Source organism: Cynocephalus volans, chromosome 10, assembly GCF_027409185.1.
Source record: "Cynocephalus volans isolate mCynVol1 chromosome 10, mCynVol1.pri, whole genome shotgun sequence".
NCBI lineage: Eukaryota > Metazoa > Chordata > Mammalia > Dermoptera > Cynocephalidae > Cynocephalus > Cynocephalus volans.
Window position 1 is genome coordinate 29,933,503 of NC_084469.1, and position 14,917 is coordinate 29,948,419.

The following is a 14,917-nucleotide window of genomic DNA, read 5'->3' on the forward strand; positions in this document are numbered from 1 at the left end:
TTGCCCACTTTCCCTTACTCTCTTTCTCTCCCTGGCTCCTACCTGTTTCACTGGCAGTTTCCGAGGCGGCCTGGATGTGACCCATGGACAGACAGGGGTGGAATCAGTGTACACGACATTCCGGGACAGGGAGATCATGTTTCACGTCTCCACAAAGCTGCCGTTTACCGAGGGAGACGCCCAGCAGGTAACCTGGCTCGGGCGGGCTGTGGGAGCCCGGGGCGTGCGAGCTGAAGGCCCGCTGGTCTGACCCGCCTGGGGGACTGCGGCTCTCTTCCCCGTTTTCATGATCAAGAGGCCAGGCTGTTCAGCTGCGTAGTGTTGTCAAAGCCTGTTCTGTCGTGTTATCTTGCCAAGGCTGCAGCTTAGCAGCCCTGTGCAGGAGGCAGGGCGGGGCTCGTGGTGATTCACATATTGGCTGATGGGCAAACTGCAGCCCAGGGTGCCAATGAGAGGCAGAGCTGGGTGCAGAGTGGGGGGCCCTGATCCCATAGGGTAGGGTGGTGGTAAAGACAGCATGACGGGGTCTGCTGATGGGGGCCTGAGCCAGGTTTGCCACTTAGGGGTGTGCAGTGCTGGGCAAGCCAGTTAACTTTGTGGCCTCGTTCTTCTCATCTGTAAAATGGGAGTAACACCACCTACGTCAGAGGGTTGTTGTGAGGATTACGTAGGTTTCTGAATGTAGGGCTAGTACGATGCCTGACTTGTGTCTGGCTTCCTATATAACAGCTGTTCAGGATCCAGGCCACTGGTCTTTTTGCCATCCTTCCTGCCTCAGCGATGTAAAGCTGGTTATTGCATGAGAATCCTTGTCCCCACTCCCCTCCAGCTTTTCTAGTCTGTGGGCAGGAATTCAGCCTCTACCTGAACCGGGGAAACCTGGATGAGACCTCCCTTTCCAAGGTTTTCTTGCTCTCTTTCAAATTTGCTGCTCTGACAGCCATGCAGCTCTGGGGAAGAGCTCTGGCTCTTCTGGAACCAGCAGCTGATCCCTGGTGGTTGCAACACTGTTTGCCCCATGCCACTTTTTGCCCCTTTTCAGTCTCTGGGAAAATAAGAAAGGCAAGTGGGCCTTTGCCCAAATTCTGACCTATTTGTTTCTGAGCAGGGAACTGGGGAGGGAGCACAGATGTAAAATTGTAAACATTGTGCCTGGCTTCTTAGGAAAAAAGGAAATTTGGCAACCGATATTATGATTTGGCTCTGAAACAATTACTGAATGTTCCAGAAACAAATGGGAACAGGATTCCTTTTGTCTCCAAAGTGGGTTTTCTCCCAGCATCTCACCTTTAGTCTCTCTGTCCCCTCATGGTCCCCCTCACCTGCTGCCCCAGCCCGGGGCAGAGGCTTATTCTCTCGAGGCCTTTTCAGTCTCATGTATGTTAATTGGGAAGTATACCTCCACACAGAGTGTGGCTCTTAGCAGGGAAAGAATAAACATTAGTTTTCCCTTCCTGAGAAATGGGATGATGTGTGTGGAAAGTGAGACAATTTGTGGAAGAGTGCCCAGCACGGTGCTAGGTATATAGCAGGTGCTCAGTAAATAAGAAACTCAATGTGAAAGGGCTGAGCATAAGACCTGCATGCAGTAATTGCTTAATAAAGGAACAAATGCATAGGCAGCCACCTAGCCAGGACTTGGTGTACAGGAGAGGTTTCACATTTGAAATCATGCATGTGAATAGCCAGCATGGTTCCTGACACCCAGTAGGTGCCTGGTGACTGAGATTGCATGCAAAGCACCCAGCACTGCTTGGGATACTGAATGGGGGTTGGGTTCCCCCCTCCGCCCCACCTCCATCAAGCCAGGTGACTGTACCTCCCTAAATATGACTCTTCTCCCCTCTGGTAGAAGGACCCACCCCCTCATCCCTCTCATCCACATTTCCACCAAGATCCCCACCCCCATCTCCTCTTCCAGGAAGTCCACTTAGGTTGCTCCCGCCCCTCTGATTTGCCCTCGTCTCTATCCCCAGAGCTTTCAGGCACTTCTTGTGCAGCAGCTGATTTAGCACCTGGCTGGTGGCTTTGTTAACGTTCTCATGAGACTTCACCTGTGTTTGTGTTTCTCCTGGGTCAGTTACAGGCTCTACTAGGGCAAGACCCAGACTCACCTTGTAAGTACTCTCCCCAAGTCCTGAGTCATGGCCCTGCCCACTGTAGAGCTCAGTTAAGATGCTCATTAGACTCGACCTAACAACTTGGACCTCTTCTCTATTTTTTTCTTTTTGGTGGCTTCTAAAGATCGAAAGAAGGAGCTCCTTGGAGAGCTAGGTCTCAGAGTTCCAGGGTTTATGTATAAAGACAAAATAATAAGGAATTTCCTGTACAGACCTATTCTGTTTTCAGGATGTTCCTAACTGGCTTATGATGACTGAACACTTTTTGTTTAGCTCCAGAGAAAGAGACACATTGGCAATGACATTGTGGCCATCATCTTCCAAGAAGAAAATACACCGTTTGTCCCAGATATGATCGCCTCCAATTTCTTACATGCCTACATTGTTGTGCAGGCTGAGACCTCGGGCACAGAGACTCCATCCTACAAGGTAAGGAGAGAGCCTTGTTGGAGGAAGTGGTGGGCCCAGACACCTCACCACACTTTGTGGATTCAGTGATATCAGAGGACACTAGTTCTCAACAGTAATAGATTTTCCATGAGTTCTTAGGATTCTGGGATTTGGAGCTGGACTTGGTGGAAACCCCTTTCTGAGGTCTCATCCATCTTATTGCCTCTGGGCTCTGTGGCATCTAGGTCAAGCATTGAGAGGCCGTATTTGGAATCTGGAAATGCCATTTGTTAGAGTAAGGTAGAATTAGTGGACAGAAGAGAGAACTATCAGGAGAGGGGAGAGGAAGAAGGGAGGTAACAAACAAAGGAAAGAAAGAAAAAGGAGACGTGTTTATGGTGAGGGGGTGGAGAGGAGGGGCCTGGTAGACTCTGGTCCCTAGGGGAGCCCTCTGGTCTGGCTGTTCTGGACAAATGATCGATTCTAATATGAAGACTTCCAGGGAGGCAGGGAGTGCCAGCACCCAGGTCTAAGCCTGCCGACCAGTAAGTGGTCTGTCAGATTGGCTCAGCGTCCTCACGACTGCAGATGAGACGAAGATGGAGCAGACCACTGTCCTCGCTGCCCTCCCCTGCCCACTCTGAGGACTGGATCGCTGAACCTCTGCTCGTCTTTGCGAGAGACAGTCCCAAACTCTTGGGCAACAGTTTCTCTATATCACATTGGTCTAGGGGCAGGGGACCCAAAAGGGATAGACTGAGGCAGGGTTTTTAGGGTGAGTGTTAGACAGTCTCTGAACCCCCTGCAGATATGTGCAGAATGCTGAGTTTGTGTGCTTCTTTGTGTTTCCTGGGAAGAGAAGTCATAGCTCAAATTCTCAAAGGGCTTCCTTCTCCACAAACTGTTAGGAACCGCTGTTCTAAGGAAGAGGAAAAATGAGCCTGTCATTGCTAATGGGAAGCAATGAGGCCTGGAAATGTCTCCTATGTGATAACTTAGGTCGGTGCTGATTCCTGGGGTTTATTACGCTGTAGCACTTCGTGGCTGTCTTCTTGAAGTATCAGTTTTACTCAAAGACTTTGGGAAAAGAAAATGATGTTATGTAATTTGTTACATTAGGGCAAACCAAGATTAGGTGCAAAATTCCAATCAAATTTTATTTTATTTTATTCTTTTTAAATTTTCTTTTGTGAATATACATTGTGGCTGATTATTGCTCCCCATCACCAAAACCTCCCTCCCTTCTCCCCCCCTCCCCCCCAACAATGTCCTTTATGTTTGCTTGTCGTATCAACTTCAAGTAATTGTGGTTGTTATATCTTCTTCCCCCCCCCCCGGTTTTGTGTGTGTGTGTGTGTGTGTGTGTGTGTGTGTGTGTGTGTGTGTGTGTGAACTTATATATTAATTTTTAGCTCCCACCAATAAGTGAGAACATGTGGTATTTCTCTTTCTGTGCCTGACTTGTTTCACTTAATATAATTCTCTCAAGGTCCATCCATGTTGTTGCAAATGGCAGTATTTCATTCATTTTTATAGCTGAGTAGTATTCCATTGTGTAGATGTACCACATTTTCCGTATCCACTCATCTGATGATGGACATTTGGGCTGGTTCCAACTCTTGGCTATTGTAAAGAGTGCTGCGATGAACATTGGGGAACAGGTATACCTTCGACTTGATGATTTCCATTCCTCTGGGTATATTCCCAGCAGTGGGATAGCTGGGTCGTATGGTAGATCTATCTGCAGTTGTTTGAGGAACCTCCATACCATTTTCCATAGAGGCTGCACCATTTTGCAGTCCCACCAACAATGTATGAGAGTTCTTTTTTCTCCGCAACCTCGCCAGCATTTATTGTTCAGAGTCTTTTGGATTTTAGCCATCCTAACTGGGGTTAGATGGTATCTCAATGTGGTTTTGATTTGGATTTCCCGGATGCTGAGCATTTTTTCATATGTCTGTTGGCCATTCATATATCTTCCTTAGAGAAATGCGTACTTAGCTCTTTTGCCCATTTTTTAATTGGGTTGCTTGTTTTCTTCTTGTAAAGTTGTTTGAGTTCCTTATATATTCTGGATATTAATCCTTTGTCAGATGTATATTTTGCAAATATTTTCTCCCACTCTGTTGGTTGTCTTTTAACTCTTTTAATTGTTTCTTTTGCTGTGCAGAAGCTTTTTAGTTTGATATAATCCCATTTGTTTATTTTTCCTTTGGTTGCCCGTGCTTTTGGGGTCATATTCATGAAGTCTGTGTCCAGTCCTATTTCCTGAAGTGTTTCTCCTATGTTTTCTTTAAGAAGTTTTATTGTTTCAGGGTGTATATTTAAATCCTTAATCCATTTTGAGTTGATTTTAGTATATGGTGAGAGGTATGGATCTAGTTTCATTCTCCTGCATATGGATATCCAGTTATCCCAGCACCATTTGCTGAAGAGGCAGTCCCTTCCCCAGTGAATAGGCTTGGTGCCTTTGTCAAAGATCAGATGGCAGTAAGTGTGTGGGTTGATTTCTGGATTCTCTATTCTATTCCATTGATCAGTGTGTCTGTTTTTATGCCAGTACCATACTGTTTTGGTTATTATAGCTTTGTAGTATAGCTTAAAGTCAGGTAGTGTTATGCCTCCAGCTTTATTTTTTTTGCTCAGCATTGCTTTGGCTATGCATGGTCTTTTATTGTTCCATATAAATGTCTGGATAGTTCTTTCCATTTCTGAGAAAAATGTCTTTGGAATTTTGATGGGGATTGCACTGAATTTGTATATCACTTTGGGTAGTATGGACATTTTCACTACGTTGATTCTTCCAATCCAAGAGCATGGGATATCTTTCCATCTTCTTGTATCCTCTCTAATTTCTCTCAGCAGTGGTTTGTAGTTCTCATTATAGAGATTTTTCACATCCTTGGTTAACTCAATTCCTAAGTATTTTATTTTTTTGGTGGCTATTGTAAATGGGCAGGCTTTCTTGATTTCTCTTTCTCCATGTTCACTATTGGAGAAAAGAAATGCTACTGATTTTTGTGTGTTGATTTTGTATCCTGCTACTGTGCTGAAATCCTTTATCAAGTCCAACAGTTTTTTTGTAGAGGTTTTAGGCTGTTCGATATATAGGATCATGTCATCTGCAAACAGGGACAGTTTGACTTCATCTTTTCCAATCTGGATGCCCTTTATTTCCTTCTCTTCTCTGATTGCTCTGGCTAGTACTTCCAACACTATGTTGAATAGGAGTGGTGAGAGTGGGCATCCTTGTCTAGTTCCTGTTCTTAAAGGAAAAGCTTTCAGCTTTTCCCCATTCAGGATGATATTGGCAGTGGGTTTGTCATATATGGCTTTAATTATGTTGAGATACTTTCCCTCTATACCTAACTTATACAGGGTCTTTGTCATGAATGAGTGCTGAATTTTATCAAATACTTTTTCAGCATCTATAGAGATGACCATATGGTCCTTGTGTTTGACTTTATTAATATGGTGTATCACATATTTTGATTTGCGTATGTTGAACCAACCTTGCATCCCTGGGATGAATCCCACTTGATCGTGGTGAATAATTTTACGTATGTGTTGCTGTTTTCTGTTTGCTAGTATTTTAGTGAGGATTTTTGCATCTATATTCATCAAGGATATCGGCCTGTAGTTTTCTTTTTTGGTTATATCTTTTTTGATTCGTTGATCTTTTGAATTGTGTTTTGGTTTTCAATTTCATTCAGTTCTGCTCTGAACTTAATGATTTCTTTCCGTCTGCTAACTTTAGGTTTGGATTGTTCTTGTTTTTCTAGTTCTTTAAGGTGAAGTGTTAGGTTGTTCACTTGCCATCTTTCCATTCTTCTGAAGTGAGCGTTTAATGCAATAAATTTTCCCCTCAATACTGCTTTTGCAGTATCCCACAGGTTTTGGTATGATGTATCATTGTTTTCATTAGTTTCAATAAATTTTTTGATTTCCTGCTTGATTTCTTCTTGGACCCATATGTCATTAAGTAGAATGCTGTTTAATTTCCATGTGTTTGTATAGTTTCCAGAGTTTCATTTGTTATTAATTTCTAGTTTTAATCCATTGTGGTCTGAGAAGATACATGGGATAATTGCAATTTTTTTGAATTTATTGAGACTTGATTTGTGACCTAATATGTGATCTATCCTGGAGAATGATCCATGTGCTGATGAGAAGAATGAATATTCTGAGGTTGTTGGGTGGAATGTTCTGTAGATATCTGCCAAATCCAATTGGTCTAGAGTCTTGTTTAGATCTTCTGTTTCTCTACTGATTCTTTGCCTAGATGATCTGTCTAATATTGACAGTGGGGTGTTCAGGTCCCCTGCTATTATGGTATTAGTGTCTATTTCCTTCTTTAGGTCTAATAGAGTTTGTTTTATAAATCTGGCTGCTCCAACATTGGGTGCGTACATATTTATGATTGTTATGTCTTCTTGATGGATCAGTCCTTTTATCATTAAGTAGTGTCCTTCATTGTCTCTTTTTATGGTTTTTAGTTTAAGTCTATTTTGTCAGATATAAGAATAGCTACTCCAGCTCGTTTTTCTTTTCTGTTTGCACGGTAAATCTTTTTCCATCCTTTCACTCTTAGTCTATGTGAATCTTTATGGGTGAGGTGGGTCTCTTGTAGGCAGCATATAGTTGGGTCCTCCTTTTTGATCCAGTCAGCCAGTCTGTGTCTTTTGATTGGGGAATTTAAGCCTTTTACATTAAGAGTTGTTATTGAAAGGTGTTGATTTATTCCTAGCATTTTATTGGTTGTTTGGTTGTCTTAGGTGTCTTTTGTTCCTTGCTTTTTCATTTACTGTTTGGTTTCTGTGTTTGTTGGTTCCTTAGGTTGTAGATAGCGTTTTTGTTTGCTTGTTTTCTCTTCATGAGTGCCATTTTTATTATACTAGTGGGTATTGATTTTTCTTGGGTTTTTATGGCAGTGGTAGTTATTTTTCAGGAGCCAAATCCAGTACTCCCTTGAAGATTTCTTGTAAGGGTGGTCGTGTGGTAGTGAACTCCCGCAGTTTTTGTTTGTCTGAGAAATATACTATTTGCCCTTCATTTCGGAAGGATAGCCTTGCAGGGTAGAGTATTCTTGGCTGGCAATCTTTGTCTTTTAGTATTTTGAAAATATCATCCCATTCCTTTCTAGCTTTTAGGGTTTGTGATGAAAAGTCTGATGTTAGCCTGATTGGGGCTCCCTTATAGGTGATTTGACGCTTCTCTCTTGCAGCTTTTAAGATTCTCTCTTTGTCTCTGAGTTTTGCCAATTTGACTATGACATGTCTTGGAGAAGGCCTTTTTGGGTTGAATACGTTTGGAGATTGTTGAACTTCCTGGATCTGAAGATCTGTGATTTTTCCTATACCTGGGAAGTTTTCTGCCACTATTTTTTTGAATATGTTTTCAATGGAATCTCCATTTTCCTCCCCTTCTGGAATACCCATGACTCGGATATTTGATCGCTTAAGGTTGTCTGATATCTCTCTCAGATTTTCTTCAATGTCCTCGATTCTTTTTTCTTTCTTTTTGTCTGCTTGTGTTATTTCAAACAGCCCATCTTCAAGTTCAGAGGTTCTCTCTTCAACTTTGACAAGCCTGCTGGTTAAACTCTCTGTTGTGTTTTTTATTTCGCTGAATAACTTCTTCAGTTCAGCAAGTTCTGCTACATTTTTTTTCAGGACATTGATTTCCTTGTACATTTCCTCTTTCAGATCCTGTATACTTTTCCTCATTTCATCATGATGTCTAGCTGTGTTTTCTTGTATCTCATTCAGTTTCCTTAGAATTATCACTCGAAATTCCTTGTCAGTCATTTCAAGGGCTTCTTGTTCTATAGGATCTAGAGTTTGAGATTTATTAACTTTTAGTGGTGTACTTTCTTGATTTTTTGTATTTCTGGTATCTTTTTTTTGATGTTTATTCATTGTGGCAGGGGGTTTCATAGTCCACCGGTTTGAGACTAATGACTAACTAGGATGTTGCTGTGGTTGCCAATTTCGTATGGCTACCTCCGTGACTGCTCAGTTGGCCTCTAGTGCCTTGTGTGTGTGGTTGCCTTGGGTCTTGGGCTTCTCCGGGGAGCCACCTTTCTGGTCAGCTTGGACTCTGCTGGGCTGGTGGATCACGTACCACAGGGTGTGTGATCTCTGTTGAGCTTTCACTTCCTGTGCAGGACTTTTCCCTGTTCCGTGTGCTCTGGCCCAGGCTGTTGGATCGTGCAGTGGCGACCCCACAGGGTGTGTGATTTCTGTCGAGTCTCCGCCTCCCTGGCTGCACATCTCCCCACTCTGTGCTCACTGTGCTGGGCTGGGGCGTGTCTTATGCAACCCTCGTCTATCAGCTGGGCCTTCAAGACCCTGCTCGGCACCGCCTCACCCAGGAAGTCTACCAGGTTTCTGCTAGGCACAGACGACCGGTCGCTCTGGGTGCCTTTGTAGCACTGTGTAGATCTTTCTTGGGACTTGTTCACCTTTGTATCCCCCCGGCATAGACCGAATCTAGCGCCCACCTGCAGCCAGCTCTCTGGCAGGTTCAAGTGGACCTGGGAACTCTCCTACCACACTATTCCCAACCAGAAATTGGTTAGGCTTTTTTCCGAACTGGTGGCTGCAGAGATCGTATCTGCCTCCCAGTAAGAGGAAGATTACCGGGGGCCGGAGTCCAGGGTGTGGTGGAGTGACAGTCGGCCCGCCTGTACTTCCTTGCCCTCCCGACACTGGCCGGGGACGCCCCACTCCACCAGCCCCGCCTGAGAACCACGGAGGGAGAGGGAGGGGAGGCCGGCCCGCAGGCTCTGGAAAGCCCCGCGCCGGGCCAAGCAAGTGGTAAGGCTCAGTGACGGCCAAGCCGGGCGGAGCTGCCAGCACCTGGGAAAATGGAGGCAGCCCCGGGGAGGTGAGTGAACCGGTGATGCAGGCGGGAGCCGGGTGGGCGTCAGCCCCCCGTACAGGGCTGGGCCAGGGGTCACTCACAGGGCTGTGCCAGGTCGGGCGCTCACTTTCTGCCTCTGGTTTGTCGCCTTCCCCGTTTTTGGCTGCTGCCGCCTCGGGCTGTTCAGTCGCGGCGCGGCTTGGGCGCTCCCAGGAATCTTCTTTAATGCCGGCCTGAAACCTCGAATCCTGAATAGGGCAGCTGGCCACTTTCAGCACGGCCCCGGCCTCCGGGATCCTGTCTGCATCCACAGCAGCCCTGGTGCCGTGTTCCCTGTTTAGAGACTCGCTTTTGCAGCTAAGAAACAGTTCTTTTCCTGCTCCACACTTCAAAGCTGTTGCCTGTAAATGAGGCAGCCTCTCCTGCCGGGGGCAAAGTGGCGGTCAGCCCCCACGACCGGCCAGCAGCAGCGGTCCTCCCTTAAGAGATGGCAAGAGGAAGGTCCACAAGTTTCCCGGCTGCCTGAGGCCCAGTGGCCGCCTTTTCCACCTCAGTTACTCCGCGCCAACCGCCGCAGCCACCGCCATCTTGAAATGCCCCCTATCAAATTTTAAAACCAAATGTGAGGCTTCAAAAATATACTCACTGACAACAACAACAGAAACCCAAAAAACAACTCTCTCCTGTTGAGGTGAGGTGATTCCTTTACATTCCCATGTTCACGTTCATGCTCCTCTGGCTTTGAGCAATTTTAGGTGGAAAGGTGGAGAAGCCAGGGTGTGGGCATTTCCGAGAAGGCTACGGGATCACCTGCTTTGACTGAAATGTGCATTCACTTTCAAATAGCTGCTTGATTAATTTGTTGGTGGAAGCAGGTTTGCTCATTCAGTGCCTACTGTGTGCTGGGCACGATGCTGGGGTGGGACACGTGGAAGTGACACAGTGAAGGGGCAGAAGAGCCAGTGAATCAGTGCAGCCACTGGGCAGCTCATAGAGCCAACTGGTTCTAACAGCTGGTAGAGGTAGAAGACTACTGAGAAGGACCCCAAAATAAAGCTGTATGAGAGGAGGGCTCCCAGGCCCTGCCAGGCCGTCATCTGCATGTGGCTTGTCTGCTGGCAGAATGAGGCCTCTTGTGCATGTTTAGTATTTGCTTTTCATTCCTAATAGGAAATGGGTCTTGGCTAATTGGCTTCTCTGCTTTCCCAAGAGCTTCGTGGAATGGTGCGCCCATATGGAGAAAAATCAGAAACCCCAAAAAAGTACCACCCATCTCCAGCTTTGATGCTAGAAGTCTTTACCCAGTCTTCCAAACCGCAATCTGTGGTCTAGGGCCAAGCACTGTCCTCACAGAGGTGGTGAGAAGCAGAGAAGCAGGGCCCCTGGGAAGAGCGGGTCTCTGTTTCCGTCTGTGTGAAATGAGGAAGTTGGACGGGATGACCTGTGGGCCCCTTCCAGCCCTGACATCGTGTGGGAGGGTAAGGAGGAGTAGTTGAGAAAGAGGTTGTGTGTGGTTTCGGGGAACTCTGTGGTATTTCAGTTGCCCTTTATTAGGTGTAGTCATCAGGGAAAGTAAAAAAAAGCACTGGGCGACCATGGTTACACCTTACCTGGTGCTCGCTTGTGCCAGGCACTGTGCTAGGTTCTTAGAAGTGCAGTCTTCTTGAATCCTAACAAGCTGTAGGTGAGGCAGGGCCTCTCATTAGCCCTATTTTATAGGGAAGAAATTGAGGCTGAGGGTTTAAGTCACTTAAGGCCCAAGGCCACAAAACCAGGGAGCAGTGGAGCTGGAATTCCTGCCCAGGTATGGCTGTGGTCTTCATCACAGAGCTACCAGAGCAGGTGGAAAGTTGGCTCTACAAACTCTGGTGTGCAAGAAACGTCACATTGAATTATTTTTCAGAAATGAATTTAGTCTCCATCCTGGCAGATTGGAAGGAAATTCCAGGGTAGCTATCCCTGGGACTTCCTCCTCTCTCTCTGTGGTGTCACACTGCCCCAACTCCCGAAGTCCTGCAAAGGCTCCAGGAATCTTATGCAAAGCAGAACAGTGGGGAAGTCTTTGCAGTAGAATGCTCGGGAAGTCTTTGCCTGAACAACCCTCCATGGCCCTGAGGCTCCCAGACCACACTTGGATGTGGGAACTTTGTCAAGTTTTGAGCTCTCTGAGGCTCCCCACCTCCCCGGTGCATCCTGCACACCCCCAAGCTCCTTCCGCTTTCCAGCTTGAAGATGCTGTTCCCCAGAGTCACCTGCTCTGCCTCTCCCTCCAAGCTGTCCTGGAAGGCCCTCACTGAATTTAGAAAACAGGAAGGTAGGGTTGTGTTCAGGCAACTTCTGCTTTCAGTGCAGGGACCCAAATGTCCCCATGAGGAGGGCACAGCAAAGGTTTGGCCGCTGTGTTGGAATAGGGCCAGGAGAGGGAACACAATGAGGGTGGAAGATGAGTGGATGTCACAAGTAAGCATCCTGCCTCTGCATTTCTGATGTGGCTGCTACAGTGGGGGTGTCCAGCTGGGAGCCTCAGACAGATCTAAGAGCATGTGCATCAGCACAGACTACTCTAATGCAAACCTGAGAAGGAAGGGGGGTCTGGATGGGGGAGCTGGGCCTGCCCTCTGTCCTTTGTCCCAGGTGCCTGCAGTCAACAGCCTGTCTGTGGCCTTCCCACCGCTCCCTGCCCCAGATTCTGGCTCTGGGGGTAGAATTCTTGACTTGGGCCACCAGTGCCCAGTGGGTGGTGGTAGGGAATTATGTTCAGCAGCTGGAGCCTAGCAGAAAACCCTTCAGCCAAATGCACACCATTTGGTGACTCTGGGTACAATTTGGGCTGTGTAGACAGCCTTGAGCTTGGGGAGAGAAAGCCCATATTGACTGACTCTCTCCCTCTCCCTTCCCCACTGGACCCTGGCAGGGCCTTTCCTTGGCTTGGCTCCCAGCTGCCAGCTTGGCTCACCCGATCTGGCAGACTCTCTGCATCTGCCCTACTTCACAGGCCAGGGTGGCTGGCGATAAGCCAGGGCCGGGCTCACGTCAGCAGCCACCAGGGGAAGGGAGAGGGCAGAGTCTCCTGAGAGCCCTGCAGCCTCTCGGGCTGAGAACAAGTGAAACCAGGGCACCCCCATGCAGAGAGGAGATGGAGGTGTGGGGCCCGTCCCCAGCCTGGGAGACCCCCATGCAGAGGACCTGGATGCTCTCACTCCATAGTTCAGGCCTCACTCAAGCTGGCCAGAGGTGTGCCCTCCACCCTGAGCCTGGATGCCCCCCACCTCAATTCCCAGTCTGGGCCCCAGAGCTCTGTTAGTTGAAGCCTAACCCTGACTGGCTGTCCCTCTGTATGGGGACAGGGCCCAAAAGCTCCCAGGAACCTTGAGCTTCTGGTTCAGTAGGTTTGGGTGGGGCCCATGCAGTCAGTATTTATTTTTTAACACTTGAAGTGATTCTGATGTATGAGTCAGTGTGGTGGAAAAGAACCCAGGCTGGGCTGGGAGAAGTCTGGATTCTCTGTTCCTCTCTGTGGCTGATCACCTGCGTGACTTTGCTGTTCTCATTCTGTGTCTCTAGACATCTATTTCCTCATCAGTAAAACAGGGATGATCATTCGCGTTATGCTTCCTCCGTAGGATGAGCATGACTATCGAATGAGGTGATGAGGAAATGTTATAATGGGGTCCCAGGCTGCTCCTCAGCCCTGTCCAGTCATCTGGCCTAACTTGCTCGTGGCCCCCAAGAAAGCAGATGAGAGAATGCTGATGGCTCTGCACCATCCAGCCCCACTTCTAGGAACAGTGACTCAGGGCCTGTGTTGGCGATGCCCACAGGAGCATTTTATTTGTATTCTGGGAAGGGAGAAGCGGGGGAGTGTGGCTTCCCCAGGGCCAGCTCTCATCCCTTCCCTCCTGGCCCACACCGTGACTCTGTTTCATTCAGGTCTCTGTCACTGCAAGAGAAGATGTGCCCGCCTTCGGCCCACCTCTGCCCAGCCCCCCTGTTTTCCAGAAGGTAAGAAACTCTTCTTTCTGCTCCTCTCACATCCCAGACCCCAGGTTTTAATACTTGTGTGGCAGTGGTTGGAGTGGGGCAAGAATTCGGGCTGGGAACATTAGAGAAGCCCTTTTGCCTCCTTGATGGAATCTCCTTACTTGGGGTCTCTCCTAATGCTGCCAGTCTGGCCCAGCACAGGGATCCTTGTTGGGGTGATTGATGCTGGGGTTGCCTTTCTGTGGAGAGAAGGGTTTTTATACTATGCTCTGGTTCTAGGAGACTTGGGTGAGAATTCCCTGCAGTCATGGAAGTGTCACTGTGGGTGTGGAGGGTTGCTTTCCATGTTGGCCTATTAGCAGGTGGGCTTGGCCAGGGCTAGAAACGATCAAATGTCAGAAGGAAGCTTTCAGGGGCTGTCCCTACACCCCCGGTTCTGCCTGCCTGTTACCGTGGCTGATGCCCTTTTGGCAATAGCCAAGGTTGGGAGAGTTCTGGGCCATCTTGTCTGTTCCAGGGCCCGGAGTTCAGGGAGTTTCTGCTCACCAAGCTCACCAACGCAGAGAACGCTTGCTGCAAGTCGGACAAGTTTGCGAAGCTGGAGGTGAGAGTGCAGTCGCTGAAGGTCTTCCTCCTGGCCCCTCTCCCAGGGGGCTGTTCTTGGGGGGAGCATAGTCTTTGCCCCTCTAAGCCCTCAGCCCTATGTGGATGCAGGAACCCTTTCTTCCTGTGGAAACTCCATCCAGACTTCAGGTCTAGTTAACCATTCACCAATCATTTATTGAACACCTACTGTGTGCCAGCCCTGGGATACAGGGATAAGCGAGACAGTCTCAGCCCTCATAGAGCTCACAGGCTAGTGGGAAGGGCCGTGACTAAAGAGTTATATTCAGTGTACCAGCAGTGGACCGTGGTGCAGCCAGCACTGCTCAGAGGACAGTGACAGCTTCTGCCTCTGGGGGACTGACGGGGTGTTCAGGGGAGGCCTCTTGGAGGTGGTGGCTCTTGAGCTGCCATATCTTGATATCTGATATACCTTTTGCCAAGAAGAAAGAGTGGAGGAGGGTTATTCCAGGCATGGGAAACAGCATGAGAAAAGGCCAGGCAGAATGCGAGCACGACTTTGTGCGGGAGCTCCTGAGGGTTTGGTATGGCTTGAGAAAAGGATTCACATGAGGCTGGAGTGGTGGGAGACTCAGCTGGAGATGCGGGTTGGGTCAGATCAAGAAGGGCTCTGAGCTAGAGGTGATGGGTGCTAATGTTCTCGGGCAGGAGAGTGATGCACTGGACTTGCATTTTAGAGGGATTACTCTGACAGTGGTGAGGGGATTGATTGGAGGGAAGGAGATGTGGCAAGGTGGCCAGTTAGAAGCTGTTAACAGGAGTCCAGGGGAGGTGATGAAGGACTTATGGTACAGGAGGAAATGGCTTAGGGTCAGAGTCAGGAAGACTTGGTGGACTCCTGGAAGTAGGAGTAGGGGGAAGTGGAATTGGAGGGTGACTCTTAGGCCTCTGGCTTGGGCTCTTCGATGACATAGGGACGACTGGGGGGCGAGTTCTTT

The 14,917-nt window shown here is 48.0% G+C and overlaps 1 protein-coding gene across 1 annotated transcript in view; it reads left to right on the top strand.

Annotated features, from left to right (window-relative positions):
- RAP1GAP2 (RAP1 GTPase activating protein 2) overlaps positions 1-14,917 on the top strand; it is a 215,970-nt gene that overhangs the window by 184,879 nt on the left and 16,174 nt on the right. Inside the window, exons 14-17 of the mRNA XM_063109817.1 lie at positions 58-187; positions 2,394-2,549; positions 13,305-13,376; positions 13,873-13,959. Of these exons, the coding sequence (XP_062965887.1) occupies positions 58-187; positions 2,394-2,549; positions 13,305-13,376; positions 13,873-13,959 (445 nt within the window). The remainder of the gene's footprint in view (positions 1-57; positions 188-2,393; positions 2,550-13,304; positions 13,377-13,872; positions 13,960-14,917) is intronic.